The 17,999-nt window shown below is 39.9% G+C and overlaps 1 protein-coding gene, 1 long non-coding RNA gene and 1 pseudogene across 2 annotated transcripts in view; 2 read left to right on the top strand and 1 right to left on the bottom strand.

Moving 5' to 3' along the window:
* The window catches only part of LOC142865260 (uncharacterized), a 28,571-nt gene extending 21,050 nt beyond the window's left edge, over positions 1-7,521 (top strand). The window contains exon 3 of the long non-coding RNA XR_012915567.1: positions 7,375-7,521. This is a non-coding gene — a long non-coding RNA (uncharacterized LOC142865260). The remainder of the gene's footprint in view (positions 1-7,374) is intronic.
* LOC142861118 (ras-related protein Rap-1b pseudogene) lies at positions 590-1,215 on the top strand (annotated as a pseudogene).
* The window catches only part of LRRC42 (leucine rich repeat containing 42), a 22,916-nt gene continuing 9,716 nt past the window's right edge, over positions 4,800-17,999 (bottom strand). Inside the window, exons 3-8 of the mRNA XM_012776312.2 lie at positions 14,493-14,624; positions 13,130-13,248; positions 11,472-11,560; positions 11,183-11,296; positions 7,114-7,198; positions 4,800-5,300 (exon numbers count right to left, since the gene is read on the bottom strand). Coding sequence (XP_012631766.1) covers positions 5,026-5,300; positions 7,114-7,198; positions 11,183-11,296; positions 11,472-11,560; positions 13,130-13,248; positions 14,493-14,624 — 814 coding nt within the window. The 3' untranslated portion in view covers positions 4,800-5,025. The remainder of the gene's footprint in view (positions 5,301-7,113; positions 7,199-11,182; positions 11,297-11,471; positions 11,561-13,129; positions 13,249-14,492; positions 14,625-17,999) is intronic.

Below are 17,999 nucleotides of genomic sequence, written 5' to 3'. Positions count from 1 at the left end.
GAAGATCAAACTAGCCACAACATTCCCTCAAGCCAAAGCCAGAGCAAGGCCCTAACTCTCATCAGTCTCTCTCCAGAGCAAGGCCCTAACTCTCATCAATTCTATGAAGGCTGAAAGATGAGCTGCAGAAGAAAAATTTGAAGCCAGCAGAAGTGGGTTCATGAGATCAGAGGAAGGAAGCCGTCTCCATACATAAAAGTACGAGGTGAAAGCCCAGCGTCAGTCCAGTAAACTAGCCTGAGCAGCGGAGGCGGCGGCAGTGGTGGCAGGACCGCTGTGGTGCTGGAGCAGTGACCCAGAGGGAGAATGGGGCGACACTGGCTGCTGGGACCCAGCGCTCGAGAGGTATTAGTTTTTTTTTTTTTTTTTTTTGAGATAGAGTCTCACTTTCTTGCCCAGGCTAGAGTGAGTGCCGTGGCGTCAGCCTGGCTCACAGCAACCTCAATCTCCTGGGCTCAGCGATCCTACTGCCTCAGCCTCCCGAGTAGCTGGGACTACAGGCATGCGCCACCATGCCCAGCTAATTTTTTTTGTATATATATTTTTAGTTAGTCAATTAATTTCTTTCTATATTTTGGTAGAGACGGGGTCTTGCTCAGGCTGGTTTTGAACTTCTGACCTCGAGCAATCCGCCCGCCTCGGCCTCCCAGAGTGCTAGGATTACAGGCGTGAGCCACCGCGCCCGGCCAGGTATTAGGTTTTAACAAGTGTGCATCATGCTTGAGTATAAGCTAGTCGTTCTTGGCTTAGGAAGTTCTGGAAAGTCTGCCCTGAATACATGATTTGTTCAAGGAATTTTATGACCTTATGATAGAAGATTCTCATGAAAGCAGAAGTAGATGCACATCAGTGTATATGGTGGACATCTTGGATACTGCAGGAATGGAACAATTTACAGCAATGAGAGATTTGCACATAAAAAATCACAGCACAGTCCACATTTAATGATTTACAAGATTTGAAAGAACAGATTCTTTGAGTAAAAGACACTGATGATGTTCCAATGATTCTAGTCAGTAATCAGTGTGGCTTGGAATATGAAAGAGTTGTAGGAAAGGAACAACATAAAAATCCAGCAAGACAATGAACTGTGTGTTTTTAGAATCTTCTGCACAATCAAAAATAAATGTTAATGAGATCTTTTATGACCTAGTACCACAAATTAACAGAAAAACTCCAGGGCAAAAAATCATGTTAGCTGCTTTAATATGCTGAATATATTGTATCTCTGAGTGAGGTCTGAAGAATTATTGCCTAATTCAACAGTACCAAACTTTGTTAAACCTATCAACATCTTAAAAGGACTTTCCTGTGGTGGTATCCTTTAAGAGGGAGATGAAAGCAAGCTACTGTATTAGTTTGGACATTCTAATCATTTTCCAGTACAAGAGAGATTTTTCTTCATATAATGGTCCTAGAGTATGCAGCTGGTAAAACCAGAGGCTACATCCAATATTACTGCTAAGAGATATTCTTCATCCACCAATGTTATACATGTATAAAAATGGTGTATATTTTAACATGCCCCATACTTATTGGAGAGTACAATAATGTAAATCCTAAAAGCACCATTATTTTAGCATAATAAAAGACCAAAGACCTTCCATACAGACTACTCCAGATAACTTCTCTTCTTTGATACTCGTAGCTTATTGTAATTTTTAAAAAAGAAAGTCAAGGTTATTATCATTGGATTATATGAAACAAGCACTTCAACACAGCTAGTTTTTCAACATTTTAAAAAACCTATGAAGAGAATGATCTTGTTTTAAAAATGACACTCCTTTCAGTATAATGTCTTAAGATTAGGAAAGTTGCCTTTAATCTCTGTTAGGAAGGAAATGTCCAGAATTTTCAAATCTCTTATTATACATTTCCTTTTTTGTTTACCTAGGGAACAATGTTAATAGTTGTGAGTACAGTGGGGGTCTGCAACAAGAAATGAGTACTTTCAAATAAATTTTTAATGATTTGACAATGTCTGTAAGTCATTTCAGGCCCCTGCAGCTATAGATTCTCACTGTGAATCCCTTGCTTGCTCATGCATAAGTGTATTTGCAATACCAAACATACAGGTATAGTATTTTTGCCTTGGTAGTTATTGTTTTACATGCATGATGTTTTGGCTAAGATGTTAAATGGTGGATGATTACTGTGGATGTGAATGTGGGAAGTAATTTTAATTATGTAATTGGTCACAAGGCCTAATATGCAGTAACTATTGCTGTTATATTTCACAATGCCTTGTTGCTTTGTGTGCATTAACATTTGGATGTAAAGATTGTGTGTCTGTCCAACAAGGAGCCACAGTATTTAAATTGACCAATCTAATATTACAACTACTTTGAATTCACCAAATGTAAACTAAAAACCTTAATTAAAGTGGTCCAATTTTGTATAACTTAGCATCAGTAGTTCAATAAATTTGGGTTGCCATGCAAGGACTTGCATTAAAAAAGAAAAGAGTGGTCTGGGTGCAGTGGCTCATGTCCATAATCCTAGCACTTTTGGAGAGTGAGGCAGTAGGATCGCCTGAGGCCAGGACTTTGAGATCAGACTGAGCAACATAGTGAGACCCCCATCTCTACAAAAAACAGGAAAATTAGCCAGGCATTGTGGCACGTGCTTGTAGTCCCAGTTAATCAGGAGGCTGAGGCAGGATTACTTGAGCCCAGGAGTTTGAGGCTGCTGTGAACTATGATGACTGAGGATGTCATTGCACTCTAACCCAGGCAACACAGTGAGACCCTGTTTCAAAGAAAAAAAGAAAGAAAAGTGCACATTGAAGCAGCAAGTGCTGATGCAACAAGTTATCCAGAAGATCTAGCTAAGAGAATTGATCAAGATGGCTACACTAAACAAGATTCTCAATATAGGCCGGGCAGTGGTGGCTCACGCCTATAATTGTAATCCTAGCACTCTGGGAGGCTGAGGTGGGAGGATTGTTTGAGCTCAAGAGTTCGAGACCAGCCTGAGCAACAGCGAGACCCTGTCTCTACTAAAAAAATAGAAAGACATTAGCTGGACAACTAAAAAGAAAAAACAAAAACCAAAAAAAAAAAAAAAAAAAAAAAATATATATATATATATATATATATATATATGTAAAAAAAAAAAATTAGCTGGGCATGGTGACACATACCTGTAGTCCCAGCTACTCAGGCTGAGGCAGGAGGATCACTTGAGCCCAGGAGTTTGAGGTTGCTGTGAGCTAGGCTGATGCCATGGCACTCTAGCCCAGGCAATAGAGTGAGACTCTGTCTCAAAAAAAAGTAAGATTTTCAATATAGACCAAACAGCCTTCTATTTGAAGAAGATGCCATCTAAGATTTTCATAGCCTGAAGTCAATGCCTAGCTTCAAAGCTTCAAAAGTATAGGCAGGCTTTCTTGTTAGGGGCTAATGGTGCTGGTAACTTTACGCTGAATTCAATGCTTATTCAACACTCTGAAAATCCTAGGGCACTTAGGAATTATGCAAAATCTCCTCTGCCAGTGCCCTGTAAATGGAACAGTAAAGCCTGGATGACAGCCTGGGTTTACTGAATATTTTAAGCCCACTATTGAGATCTACTGCACAGGAAAAAAAGATTCCTTTCAAAATATTACTGTTCATTGACAATGTACCTGATCACCCAAGAGCTCTGATGGAAATGTACAAGATGAATGTTGTTTTCATGCCTGCTAACACAGTATATGTTCTGTAGCCATGGATCAAGAAGCAATTTTGACTTTTAAGTTTTATTATTTAGGAAATACACTTAAATAAGGTTATAGCTGCCATAGATAGTGATTCCTCTGATGGATCTGGGCAAAGTAAATTGAAAATCTCTGAAAAGGATTCACTATTCTAGATGCCATAATACTCGTGATTCATGGGAGTAGGTCAAGATATTAACATTAACAAGAGTTTGGAAGAAGTTGATTCCAACCCTCATGGAGGACTTTGAGGTATTTAAAACTTCAGTGGAGGAAGTAACTGCAGATGTGGTGGAAATAGCAAGAGAACTACAATTAGAAGTGGAGCCTGCAGATATGACTGAATTGCTGAAGTCTCATGCTAAAACTTGAATGGATGAGGACTTGCTTCTTATGGATGAGCAAAGAAAATGGTTTCTTAAGAGGGAATCTATTCCTGGATCTCTATGAATCTGATTGCTCCTGGTAAAGATGCTGTGAACACTGCTGAAATGGCAACGAAGGATTTAGAATATTACATAAACTTAGTTTGATAAAGCAGCAGCAGGATTTGCAAGGACTGACTCTGATTTTGTAAGAAGTTCTACTGCAGGTAAAATGCTATCAAATAGCACCACATCGCATGCTACAGAGAAATCTTTCTTGAAAAGAAGAGTCAATTGATGCAGCAAACTAATTAGTCTTATTTTTAAAAATTGCCACAGCCACCCCAACCCTTCAGCAATCACCAACATCACCAATATCGACGGCAAGGTCTCCACCAACAAAAAGATTATGACTTGCTGAAGGCTAAGATAATCATTAGTATTTTTAAGCAATAAAGTATTTTTAAATTAGAGTATATACATGGTTTTTTTAGACATAACGCTATTGCACCCCTAACAGACTGTCATATAGTGTAAAGATAACTTTTAGATGCACTGGGAAATCAACAAATTTGTGTGACTTGCTTTATTGTGACATTCGCTTTACCGTGGTGGTCTTGAACAGAACCGACAAGATCTCTGAGGTATGCTACACTGCCCTATTAGTTCACCTGGCCTTTCAACCCCAACCAATGTGTTATTTCCTGTGACTCCAGTCTATAATCTACAAGCAAAACTTAAGGACAGCAAAAATGTTTATTTGAAAAAATTACTATGTATTGAAAATATACATTAGAAATTATTACGTACTTCCATAGCATTCCCCTCCCCCACCACAAAAGTAGAAATATCTGCTTACTATGCTAATGCCATAGGTAAATTCAAACAAAAAGTAAATCAGTATCGATCCCCTTTCGTCATACATTAGAGCTGGGGGGAGAAAGGTCAACTTCTATCTGCCAATCAATAGGAATTTAACAAGTCCCAATCTTCCACAGCAAGACATACATATTTCTGCTTTGAAGACTGTGACGAGTTATTCTGTTCCTTCTCTGACTCCTCAAAAGGTCTCTTTTTGCTCTTCTTTGACTCCTGGCTTGAGACAGCTTCACATTTCAACAATGGCCCATGGCAGTCTGGGGCTTTCTCTTTATAGAACTGTAGTTTCTCAGAAGAGTTCGTGTGGGTGTCTGCCAGGGGACACTTCACTGGGGCTTCTGCTCGAGCCCGCTTCCCATCTGTAAGAGTGACAGGAGGGAGGAGTCATGAGATCACTGCGCTGGCATGCGATGCCTACTTCAGTCTAGAAGGGTTACCCCAAGGAAACGACAAAAGGCCCAAACAGCATGATGTCTGCATTGATTTTATGTTATCTTGAGTGCCCTGTGAGGTAGCAGTAGCATGCAGGCTAGCAGACGTTGAAGGCTATGACTCATAAGGGAATCTGACAGATCTGGATTAAAATCGCAGATCTGCCTCGTCCTGGATAAGTGACCTTGGACAACTGACTTGTCTGAGAGTCAGTTTTCTCATCTTTATAGGGAACAAAAGCTATCCCACAAGGGTGATATGAAGATAAATGAAATCACGCATACAGAGTGCTAAGCACAATGCTCGGCACACAGTAAAAACTCAAAAAATATGGGGGCTGGGGGCGGTGGCTCAAGCCTGTGATCCCAGCACTTTGGGAAGCCAAGGCAGGAGGACTGCTTGAGGCCAGGAGTTTGTGACCAGCATGGGCAACATAGCAAGATGCTGTCTCTACAAAAAAATTTTTAAATTTTTAAAAATGTTAGCTGTTGTTATTCAAAATGTGGACTTGACTCTGTCTTCTTAGAGCCAAATTTGTAACATAACTCTAGCAAACAGTACAACCTTATTCTATATTTTTGGGTATGCCCTGCATTCTTATTTTGCTACCTTTGTGATTCCTTCACTTTGACTTCATCACTTAATTCCTCTTTTTAAAATATTATGGTAAAATAGGCCGGACGAGGTGGCTCATGACTGTAATCCTAGCACTCTGGGAGGCCGAGGCAGGTGGATAGCTCAAGGTCAGGAGTTCGAAACCAGCCTGAGCAAGAGCGAGAACCAATCTCTACTAAAAAATAGAAAGAAATTAATTGGCTAACTAAAAATATATAGAAAAAATTAGTTGGGCATGGTGGCGCATGCCTGTAGTCCCAGCTACTTGGGAGGCTGAGGCAGGAGGATTGCTTGAGCCCAAGAGTTTGAGGTTGCTGTGAGCTAGGCGGATGCCACGGCACTCTAGCCTGGGCAACAAAGTGAGACTCTGTCTCAAATAATAATAATAATAATTATGGTAAAATATATACAACCTGAAGTTTACCATGTTAACCATTTTTAAGTAAACAATTCACTGGTATTAAGTATATTCACAAAGTGGTGCAATCATAGCCACTACCATATATCTCCAGAACTTGTCTTATCTTGCAAAACTGAAACTCTATACCCATTAAACAACAACTCTCCCCTTCCCCCAAGTCCCTGACAACCATCATTCAACTTTCTCCATGAATTTGATGACTCTAGGTACCTTATATAAGAACAATCATATAATATGATTGTAACTAGCTTATTTCACTTAGCATAATGTCTTCAAGGTTCATCCATACTGTGGCATGTGTCAAAATTTCCTTACTTTTTAAGACTGAAATATACTGTGTGTACATTCCACATTTTGCTCACCTATTCATCTGCTGACGGACACTTGTGGCACCTCCACCTTTTGGCTACACTTAATTCCTTTTTAATCTTCTGTCTCTATCTATGTTTGTGCCTCCACAAATCTTTTTTAGAACAAAATAGAATATAAATAAATGATTTTAAAAAGCTATCTTGCTGGTGCCGGTGCTCAAAGTGAAGTGTGAATTTAACTGTAAACTACACCGAGGGACTGTAAGTCTTGGTGATCATAAAACAGTCAACGCTATCATAATTGACTGTCCCACTGAGGGAAGACAGGCTAATTGCTTTAAGGGTGCAAACAACCTAAGGGCAAAAAACTGCAGAGAGAATGGAATTCCTCACAGAAGTGCTGAGCTGCTGTCCGAGGCCCCGAGGTTTCCCGTGGCTTCACAGCTTCCGCAGTCACACGCTCCCACTGCAGAACGATCTGAAACGTTTTGGGAAAGATTGGAATCTGAACAAAATCTCATTCTTTTAATCTCAAAAGCCTTTCTCATTCCCCCTTGCTCCCTTTCCATAAACACAAACCCTTGTGGCATATTCTGCTTCAGATGATTGGCGACGGAATAAGAACCGAGTCAAGCCTGTGTTTTCTGTTCTCAGGCAGGAGCCGAGTCGGGATATGAACATGCTGGAGATGCGCACCTGAATGACTCAGGACAATCTAAGAAGCTGACTCCCCATTTCATCTTTATTCCAAGCTAGAAATAAACTGCACATCCTTAAACTAAATACCAAAACTTAAAACCTTAGTCATAATACTTTTTACACATTCCTAGACTCACTCTTAAGCCTTAAACTATGCCAACTATAACTCAACTTTTGTGTGTGTGATGCACATGTTTCCACATTTTCTTATTACTTCATGATCAGTTTCCACTTTTTTTTTTTTTTTTTGAGACAGAGTCTCACTTTGTTGCCCAGGCTAGAGTGAGTGCCGTGGCGTCAGCCTGGCTCACAGCAACCCCAATCTCCGGGGCTCAGTGATCCTCCTGCCTCAGCCTCCCGAGTAGCTGGGACTACAGGCATGCACCACCATGCCCGGCTAATTTTTTGTATATATATTTTTAGTTGGTCAATTAATTTATTTCTATTTTTGGTAGAGACAGGGTCTCGCTCAGGCTGGTTTCGAACTCCTGACCTTGAGCAATCCGCCCGCCTCGGCCTCCCAAAGTGCTAGGATTACAGGCGTGAGCCACCACGCCCGGCAGTTTCCACTTTTAAATTGTTACAAATGCATTTTATTATAAGCGAATACAAATTCTTTCAGAAAACTAGCTGAGTATAAATGATAAAGAAAAGCAAATGATCATTTCAATATACCACGAGTAACAAGAACTTTAAATTTAGTATTTCTCATTGTGGTATTCAATGAAATGATCATAAAGAAAGTCAAGAACTCTGGTGGGGTGGCTCACGTCTGTAATCCCAGCATTTTGGGAGGCCGAGATGCTAGGCTTGCTTGAGGCTAGGAGTTTGAGACCAGCCTGTGCAACAGTGAGATACTATCTCTACTAAAAAACAGACAAATTAGCTGGGGGTGGTAGCCCACGCCTGTAAGTCCGAGCTACTCAGGAGGCTGAGGCAGGAGGATCACTTGAGCCCAGGAGTTGAGGCTACAATGAGCTATGATTGGGCCACTGTACTCTAACCCAGGCAACAGAGTGAGACACTTTCTCAAAAGAAAAAAAAACGTCAAGAAAAACATTTTCAGGACATAGGCAGTACAACAGAATTTAATAATACAGTTCCAAACCTGAGCAAGAACAAGACCCTGTCTCTACAAACAAAACAAAAAAACAGAAAAATTAGCTGGACATGGTGGCACAAGCCTGTAGTCCCAGCTAATTGGGAGACTGAGGCAAGAGGATCGTTGGAGCCCAGGAGTTGGAGATTTCAGTGAGCTATCATGATGCCACTGCACTCTAGCCAAGGCAACAAAGTGAGACTGTATCAAAAAAAAAAAAAAAGAAAAGAAAAGAAGAATATAGTTCTAGAGTTAGCACCACCACTTACTAGCCAGGGGACCCTTTCTCAGTCTCAATTTCTTCATCTGTAAAATAAAGATTAATGATAGTACATATTCTAATAAGGGTGTGGTAAGGATTAAATGAGATAACATACAGAAAGGGTTTAGACAGTGTCTGACACACAGAAAACACTTAATACATATTAGTTGTCATTCCCTCTATGATAATTTCCTGGTTATGGAAAATAGGGATAGAGTTAAGAGAACACAAGATGGATCAACTGAATCTGTTAGCTCAGTGGGCAATAGGAAAAATTGTGCTTCCACCAACAGAAGTAAGAATGTCAATAAGAAGTGCTGTTTGGGGGTGGGAAAGAAGAAAATGAGTTTGGTTCTGGACAAGCTGAATTTGAGTTGCCGGGCAGAAATTTATGAACGATATATGGGAATGAATCTAGTGTCTGAGAAAAGTAAGGTAGAAGAGTCATCCTCACAGTAACAGTTAAAGCCCTGAGAACATTTAATATCACTGGGTAAGTGGGTGGAGGTGGAAGAGGTGAGTAGGAAGGAGAAGTCAGTCACAGCCAGAGGGAGAAGTGAGAGAGAGGTCGAGAGAGAAAACTCATAAGGCATGCCACTTTACACCAGATGCTTCAGAACGCTGAGCACGGTGAAGAAGGAGATCACCTGCCACCTTCAAGAGCACACTTTCAGCAGAACGGTGGGGGCCAGAACTAGACAGCAAGGGATTAAGAACTGAGTAGGCAGGCACTGAGGAGGTGAGAGAGAGAATAGCAAACAATGCACAGTTGCACTTGGGGATGAGGAACGCGTTAGAATAAGGATAGAGTGTGTTTGTACACAGAAAGAAAACAGCCAACAGAGGGCGACATTGAAGATGTGGTGATGGAACAATAGGAGGAAATAAGAAATAATTAGTAGTAAGTATCACAGAGGAAGCTGGAGATCTTAGGAAACAGAACTGAAAAAAAAAGAAAAAGAAAAAAAATAAAGGGCTTGTCACTGGAATAAAGTGGCATACCTGTTCCCCTTAGAAGGGAAGTGGAATATGATTGAAGAAACGGAGAAATTTTGAGACAGAGACAGGAAAGTAAGTGGACCAGTTAGATAGCCTCATTGTTCTGCATCACCTGATGAGAATGAGAGCAGAAAGAGAGTGGGTCAGCCGGAAACAGTTTCAATAAGAGATCAGTAAGAAACAGGTAAAGCAATGCTGCCAAGCCCTAGAGGCCCAGCTGAAGATGGTTGACAGGAAGCTGCACTGGCCCAGTCAACTTACACTCAGGCCAGGCTAAGTGGTTTACTTGATCTTTACCAAGCCCTGCAAGAGAGGTTCTGGTTTCTGCATTTTAAGGATGAAGAAACAGAGACTCAAGGTTGCCTTAGGTCATGCAGCTACTAGGTTACTGAGCCAGGATCCAAGCTCAGGTCTCTCTGACTCTACAGCCTATGCTCTTTCCACCATGTTACCTGCTATCAAACTGCATTAAGCCTTTGCAGATCATCCTACACCTGCCCCAAAGTCCACTGTATGCATCTAGGACTCATCTAGCACTATAAACTTTGTCTGGCAATGCACTGAGATCATTATTTCATCATGTATATTCTGGACCAAGCTCAAAGTGCTTCTGAACACTGACTCACCAGTCTCCCTTCTTGCTTACCTATAAGTGAGGTAATGCTACAATTAGGCAGTTGGATGGGTCCACCATCATGCATTATGGCTTGGAGCCAAGGAGGGATCCAGGACAAAACAGTTTGATGACTCCTCCAGGCCTCCACCAAGAAACACTAGTTAAAAGTGTCTGAAAAAAGGCACCACCCACAGGCAAGCTGGCATGTACTTGTGCTATTCCTTGGATACTTTCTGACTTCCTACATAAATCGGTATTTACTGAGTAGAGAAAGACCATTACAAAGACAAGAGAAAGTCAAAACAAATTTCTCTCACTGGTAAGACTCAGTCAGAGAAGGATAAAAAAGACATTTCCTCACTAAGGTTCTGGGAGGTAAGAAATCTGCCCAAAAGAAAGGGAACAATCAGATTTGAATCATTATCCACGTGAGGCCAGAATTTATTTTCTCTCTAGTATATACACACTACTAAGAGAAACTATGCTTCTGAAGTTAGCTCAGACTGCTTTTTTACATCGCAAGCCAGCATTCACTTATTTTCTGAGTCATTTGTAAGATGGCATTTTCTCCTAGGTCCAGTAAGGATGATGCACATAAGATGTCGGGTCTGGCATCCAACACCAATTAATACATGTGTCTGTTATAACCCATCAGTATTTCTGATCTGACATGTAAATGTCAATTCAGCTGAGGGTTAATGTTTGTTTGATGTGTTAGATGAGACACTTAGAATTAAAATGAAAAGCTATATATTAACTAACTGTAGGGGAGAAAAGTCAGGAGTACCTGGTCAGCCCAGCCCTCTGTCTTGCAGTTACTATGATCAAATTCCTTCAAAGGCACTTTGGAGTGAACAAGGCCTATGTGGGTCTGGAGCTTGTGCTTGACGGCTTTGATGTCCTAGTGAGGGAGACACAGACCAGAAATGTGAACACATTTGGCCAATTCTTACTTGCTTTCAGCAGCAAATTAAGACCATCATCAACACCAGCCCATCATAAACACCCCAATTAGCAGAAGCAAAGTATCAAATTGTTGAGTCTGAAAAAATGAGAGAAGGAACTAAAAGTCTTACCTTGAGCCCAGTCCCAGAGATATCTAAGCAGTTGAGTTTTCTAAAAGAAAAGAGGTATCCAATCCCTGCATCTGTGATCTCGGGGTTACCTAGATGTCAAAAACAAGGCAGCATTCTGTCACAATGTAACTGTTGCTAAAATGACAACTATAAATAAGCTCAGAAAAAAGTCCAGGCAATGATAAACTATAAAATATGGAGTGGACAAACTTTTCAGAGTAAATGATATATAGGGGTCTCATTTTTCCTATTTGTAATAAAAAGGAGCCACACTAGATGATCCTTAAGATCCTCTATAGCCTTAATTTTCTGCAAGTTGGGAGTGAGCAGAAAATTTAACAAACCAGGTAGTTATCCCAAATGGTTTAATTTGGAATCACATGATAACACATATTAAGGATGTATTAAAATGGCTCATTATACTTTATTCATGACCATTTCACCTCCAAAATAAAAGTATTTATTCATTTAAAAAAGATTTTCAAGGGTCCTCAGACACAGAGGCTATCACTACTCTTGCTAACTTGCATCTTTTTCAGAATCCTTTCTTATATATTACTTTCTCACATCAGAGAGTGATGCATTTAGCACTGAGACCTCAAGGCTACAACCACAGTCCCTGACACATTGTAGATGCTCAAAAAATATGTTAAATTAATACACTTCCCTGTTAGGTAGGTAGGGCATTCCTTATTATCCTCATTTTACAGAGCCCAAAACCAAGGCTCAAGGAGGTTAAATAACTTGCCTAAGGATAAATAGCTAATAGTAAAACTCAGCAGAACATGGAGGATCTTCTGACTTCAAGTCCCTGCTCCTTCTATTCTATGGGCACCATGTCACCTACCATACATTCAATGGATGCTCAGTTAAATCAGAAATGATCTGTCAACTTCCTATCACTGGAGTCAGTATCTGGTTAATCCTAGGTAAGTTATCACAATTGTGGATTCATCCAGCTTTTCATCAGGCAAATACTGATTAAAAGGACCTAGATAACAGACACCATGGATCAAAGACTCAAAGAAGTAAAGATGAGCCAAATGTCCCTTATATATGTTATAAAGATGATGAAAGGCTGCCCCGTCTGCATGCAGCAAGTGGCATGGATGAATTGGTAGGGTGTTTCCTACCCTAAAGAGGTGGCAGTATGTTGGAAAAGGCATTTGGCCAGGGGTCAAGAGCCTCTGGCTTTAGTCCTGCTCTGCCAATAACTTTCTATGGCACTTAGGAAAGTCACCTTCCCTTTATCACCTCTAAAATGACAGGGAAAAGCTATGTTACCTCCAAGGCCATTCTTCCAAAGTTAGTCTTATAATTTCTTTCTTTCTTTTTTTTTTTTTTTTAAAAAAAACCCCAGATTCTCACCCTGTCCCCTAGGCTGGAGTACAGTAGTACCATCACAGCTCACTGCAACCTCAACTCTTAAGCTCAAGTAATCCTCCTGCCTCAGCCTACTGAGTAGCTACAACTACAGGTATGCACCATCATACTTGGCTAATTTTTTAATTTTTTTGTAGAGAAAGGGTCTTGCTAAGTTGCCCAGACTGCTCTCAAACTTCTGGCCTCAGGCAATCCTCTCATCTCAGCCTCCCAAAGTGCTGGGATTACATGCATGAGTCACCATGTCCTGCCTTATAATTTCTAATAAAACTTACATGATAAGTCTAATAATGTTAGATTTTCAAGGCCTCTTTTCATCACACGAACTGGTGCTGTCATTTTCCGTACTCCAGCATCAGATAAGCAATTATCCTTCAGGTGGAGTTGAGTTACACTAGGGAAACAAAGTCCATAAATAAATTCTAAAGAGAGTTTGTGAAAATGTAGATATGAGAATATGCTTTGAAGTTTTTCAATTAAAAAATAAAATATTCTCTATGCCCTGCTATTTCACACCCAATGCATTTAACAGAGTTAAAGATCTTTTGGTGCTTCAGTTACCACGTGAGGGTTAAAGATCAAAGTGTCATGTAGTACTAACCTCAGATGGCAGAGGGCACTAAAGGTAAATGGTTGAATGAGGTAAACAGGGACTTCATTAAGGGCATAAATATACCTTACTTAACACAAAAGCTGCATTTCTCTCAAATTGTGTGAAAAATCAAACACATTCCAAGTGTGTCAGAAAATTCTGTTAAAGAACTCTTTTTATAAAACAAACAATCCTCTGAAACAGCTTTATAAATCTAGATTTTCAGATTGGGTTTATAAGGTATACCCATAACCCAATCCATCCAGATAACCTGAAACTGGTATATTAATATGCTCCACTCTCTTTCACACAAGAAATCTGAGGCTTGGTGCTAACTAAGCTCACACAAAAATACCTTTGTAAGGGACAGTATGCAGGTATTGCTATCGGAAGCAGGCCTCAGGTAGCAGGTCAGACCCAGGTCTGTAATGCTGTTATCCTTCTGAGTGTTTATGAACCACAAAGGAATCCATCTGGCTCCTCTCTGCTGGCCAGACTGAGTAATGTGAGATCAGCTAGACTATTTGTGAGTGGTATGAACTGGGACACTTCTTTATATCATGGTTCTTGAAAATAATTTATTTAGCTGTCTCTAACAGTCCATTTTCTTTATAATAATGGCTCACTGATGGTTAAAACAGCAAACAATAATGATTGTAGGAAATGGTATAACTTCTCATATCTTACTAGAATAAACTAGGACTGGACAAATAAAGGACAAACTCATTATCAACCCAGGTACCTCTGAGTACTACATGTTAAAATAAAGGTTATTTAGAAAAGAGAGCCAACTGACTGACTTTCCTAAGGGCTGTCCAGGCTATATTGCTTGTACCAAGAAAATACAGAATGAAAATGTTTTAGAAAAAAAAAATTAGCAAATAATCATTGGAATAGGAGGGAATTAGCACTCAGGGTCATCCTTTAAAAAAACTAATAAATAATATTTATCTAATAAATAATTTAGATAAAATTAAATAAAACTAATCAATAATATTTAAAAAACTAATAAATAAAATTTATCAACAAGTGTTGGCAGTCAGTACCTAGATAGGGCCTCATTGGTGAGATGTTCTAAAAGTTCATGCTCATCTCCAAGCTTGCAACAGGAAAGATCCAAGCATGTCAGCTCCCGGAAAGACTTAATCTCCTCAAGTTTTTCTGAAATCACCAGATACCTGTAGAGCATGGAGAACAATCAACAGCTTTTCTTTTCCTTCTTTAAAAACAGTATCATTCATGGTTTTGTGCCATAGTCAACATCCCATCATGCCATCAGGGCACAGTATTATGTAATAAGCAGACTTCACTGTTTACTATCTAGGCGCAGGTTTGATTTTTTAAATTAATAAATGCCTTGACTGTCGTTTTACATGATGGTGGAATAAAATTTTGAATAAAGTATATGAGCAATGGCAAGTCACAAGAGAAAACATCTGCTCTGTTATTAGACAAACAGACCTTGGTGTTAGTGATGGGACTTTATCTGATAATTAACAAAATTAAAGATACTCAAAATTTTAATTACTCATCCTTTTAAAGTTGCTTTTTATCTAATGCTCAATATCTAGTGATTTGAAAACTGAAATAAGGCCAAGAACTCCAAGCTCTAGTCTGCACATCTCCAAGAACATACCAAAAGATATTTGGCAGATCACATTTTATCTTTTCTACTCACTTGCCCACTCTTACTGTGTCTTTATCCTGCTAATTTTGTTCCAAAAGTATGTGCAGCATGACTGCTACACGGACTTGCTCTAATCTAGATGGTTATTAAGACAAACCCTGAGCTCGAGCAGCTTAATTACACTGGTGCACCTTGCCAAATTGTTATCAGGAAGCATCAGGGAGGCCTCTAAAAAGAAAAAGGAGATGAAAACGGCATTCCACAGCCCAGGCTGGGACTCCACCCTGCTTCATAGTTGTTCATCTATTTCAGATGAGGTCAGTGAGAAAAAATGAAAGGGATTAGGTGTCACAGGAAACAGGAGGGTATCCTAAAAGGATAGGGAAATTGACTTGTGGTAAGAACATGCCTTTCTCATCCACTTTCCTCTTGGATGTCTAGAAGTTTCCACAGCTAGAAGGTATGCTAGGATTGATAGGGTTATATTAAATACTTAAAAGAATACACATCTCTCTTCCATCAGCAGGACTGTAACTGCCAAAAACAAGACGGAATAAGCAGAGGGCAAGAGGGGAGTTAGATCTCTTTTCTTCCCACTTCCAACCACAGTAAGATGTATTCAAACTAATCACTGGCCTGACTGCTAGGTACAGATGGCTTAAGGCACTGACACCCTTTTTAAACTGTGGAACCTAAGCTGCCTGGAGACTGCGCTCAGCTGGGTACACAAATGAGCCTTATTTACTCAGATGTATTTTAATTGCACTGTAAATAAGGCTGCTGTTTTCCATTTTCCAATCAGAGTTGAAGTGTGTTAATGGGGATTTAGGGGATTACTGGCAATCAGAGAAAGGAAAACACACATCCTTTGATCAATTAACCAAAAGATTTTTAGTAATTCTGAACAAGAGTTCTCTGTGAAGGACATAACACTGTGTAAATTGATTAAAAAACGTTACAAACTCAAGGCTGCGGAACCAACATGCTTGGCCACAGACATTACTAGATGCTAATGTAGGACATAAGCAAAGCCCTAGGTTCTTGCTTAGAAATAACTAGTCTTCCAATTTGCCCCTTAAAAGGTTCAGAACATTATAGTGGAGAAGCAACAGAAAGAACACAGACATTTTAGTGTTAGTGGATTCTAACAGCCCTAATTACTTGTGTGATCCTAGCAAAGTTACTTAACCTTTCTGAGCATCAATTTCTCCAGCTACAAAATGGAATTGTTTACTTCTTTTAATGATTACTAAGAAAAATAGAAAAAACATTTTAAAAGTACAAGGCATCTTATAGGCCCTCATCAAATGGCAGCTATTATTATTACTTTAGTAACACAGGGTGATATTTTAAGGAAAACATACTTGCCTCCCTGTGACCACCAATGAGATTAAAAATCACTGGGGTTTCAACATAAGAGTAGAGAGTTTGTAAGGTTGGAATCCAGTTGCAAAGATGCTGGCTTCTGGCAGGCAGCTTTGTGACCCAACCCCAACATAACAAGTGCCTGTACCTACCCAATTATCTTATTTTCATTTATGTTCTCAAGCTCACTCCCTTTGACCTAAACCCTTTGCACTGGTGATACTTCTGTTGCTGTATCTTCAGCCCTGAATTGCAAATGCAACTCCCAATCTCCAGCTCTCTATTTGCCTTTAAAGATTCTAAAGAAGAGAGGTTTTTGATAACAAGTGAAAGTCTTACTCATATCAAAATAAGACAGTGAAGTCTGGAATTGTGGCATTAAAATATGGGCAAAAAGATTATGGTAAAAATGTTTCTTATATTTTCTGATTATAAGTGCAATATTTTAAGTGCACATTCACTGGAGGAAAAATTAAGCAAATATGGAAAAGTATAAAAAACATAAAATTAATTTTAATCCCACCATCTAGACTACATTTTGGTGAGCTTTTTTTCTTGCTATATATTCAATACTTATATAAAACGTCTATTTCTTAGAACATTATCTTAATAGTTACATAATATTCCATCATATGAATACACCATAATTTGCGTAACCAATTTCCTATTGTTGAACATTTAGTTTTCAGATTTTCAATAGTACCACAAACAGTACTACAATGAACATCTTTTTTTTTGAGACAGAGTCTCACTTTGTTGCCCAGGCTAGAGTGAGTGCCGTGGTGTCAGCCTAGCTCACAGCAACCTCAAACTCCTGGGCTCAAGCAATTCTGCTGCCTCAGCCGCCTGAGTAGCTGGGACTACAGGCATGCGCCACCATGCCCGGCTAATTTTTTCTATATACATTAGTTGGCCAATTAATTTCTTTCTATTTCTAGCAGAGACGGGGTCTTGCTCTTGCTCAGGCTGGTTTCGAACTCCTGACCTCGAGCAATCCGCCTGCCTCAGCCTCCCAGAGTGCTAGGATTACAGGCGTGAGCCACCACGCCTGGCCTACAATGAATATCTTTATGTAAAAATATTTGTTCCAATCTCTGATTAGATATTAGAATAGATTCTTTTTTTTTTTTCAGACAGAGTCTCACACTGTTGCTGGGCTATAGTGGTGTGGCGTCAGCCTAGCTCACAACAACCTCAAACTCCTGGGCTCAAACGATCCTTCTGCCTCAGCCTCCCAAGTAGCTGGGACTACAGACATGGGCCACCAGGCCCGGCTAATTTTTTCTATATATTTTTAGTTGGCGAATTAATTTCTTTCTATTTTCAGTAGAGACAGGGTCTAGCTCTTTTCAGGCTAGTTTCGAACTCCTGACCTTGAGGGATCTACCGCCTCAGCCTCCCAGAGTGCTAGGATTACAGGTGTGAGCCACCATGCCCAGCCTTAAGGCTCTTAATACACATTGCCATACTGCTTTCCAGAACTGCTACACTGGGCTGTGCGCAGTGGCTCATACCTATAATCCTAATATTCTGGGAGGTTGAGGCAGGAGGATTGCTTGAG

Source organism: Microcebus murinus, chromosome 2 (assembly GCF_040939455.1).
Source record: "Microcebus murinus isolate Inina chromosome 2, M.murinus_Inina_mat1.0, whole genome shotgun sequence".
Lineage (NCBI taxonomy): Eukaryota > Metazoa > Chordata > Mammalia > Primates > Cheirogaleidae > Microcebus > Microcebus murinus.
This window is presented reverse-complemented; position numbering and strand designations above follow the sequence as displayed.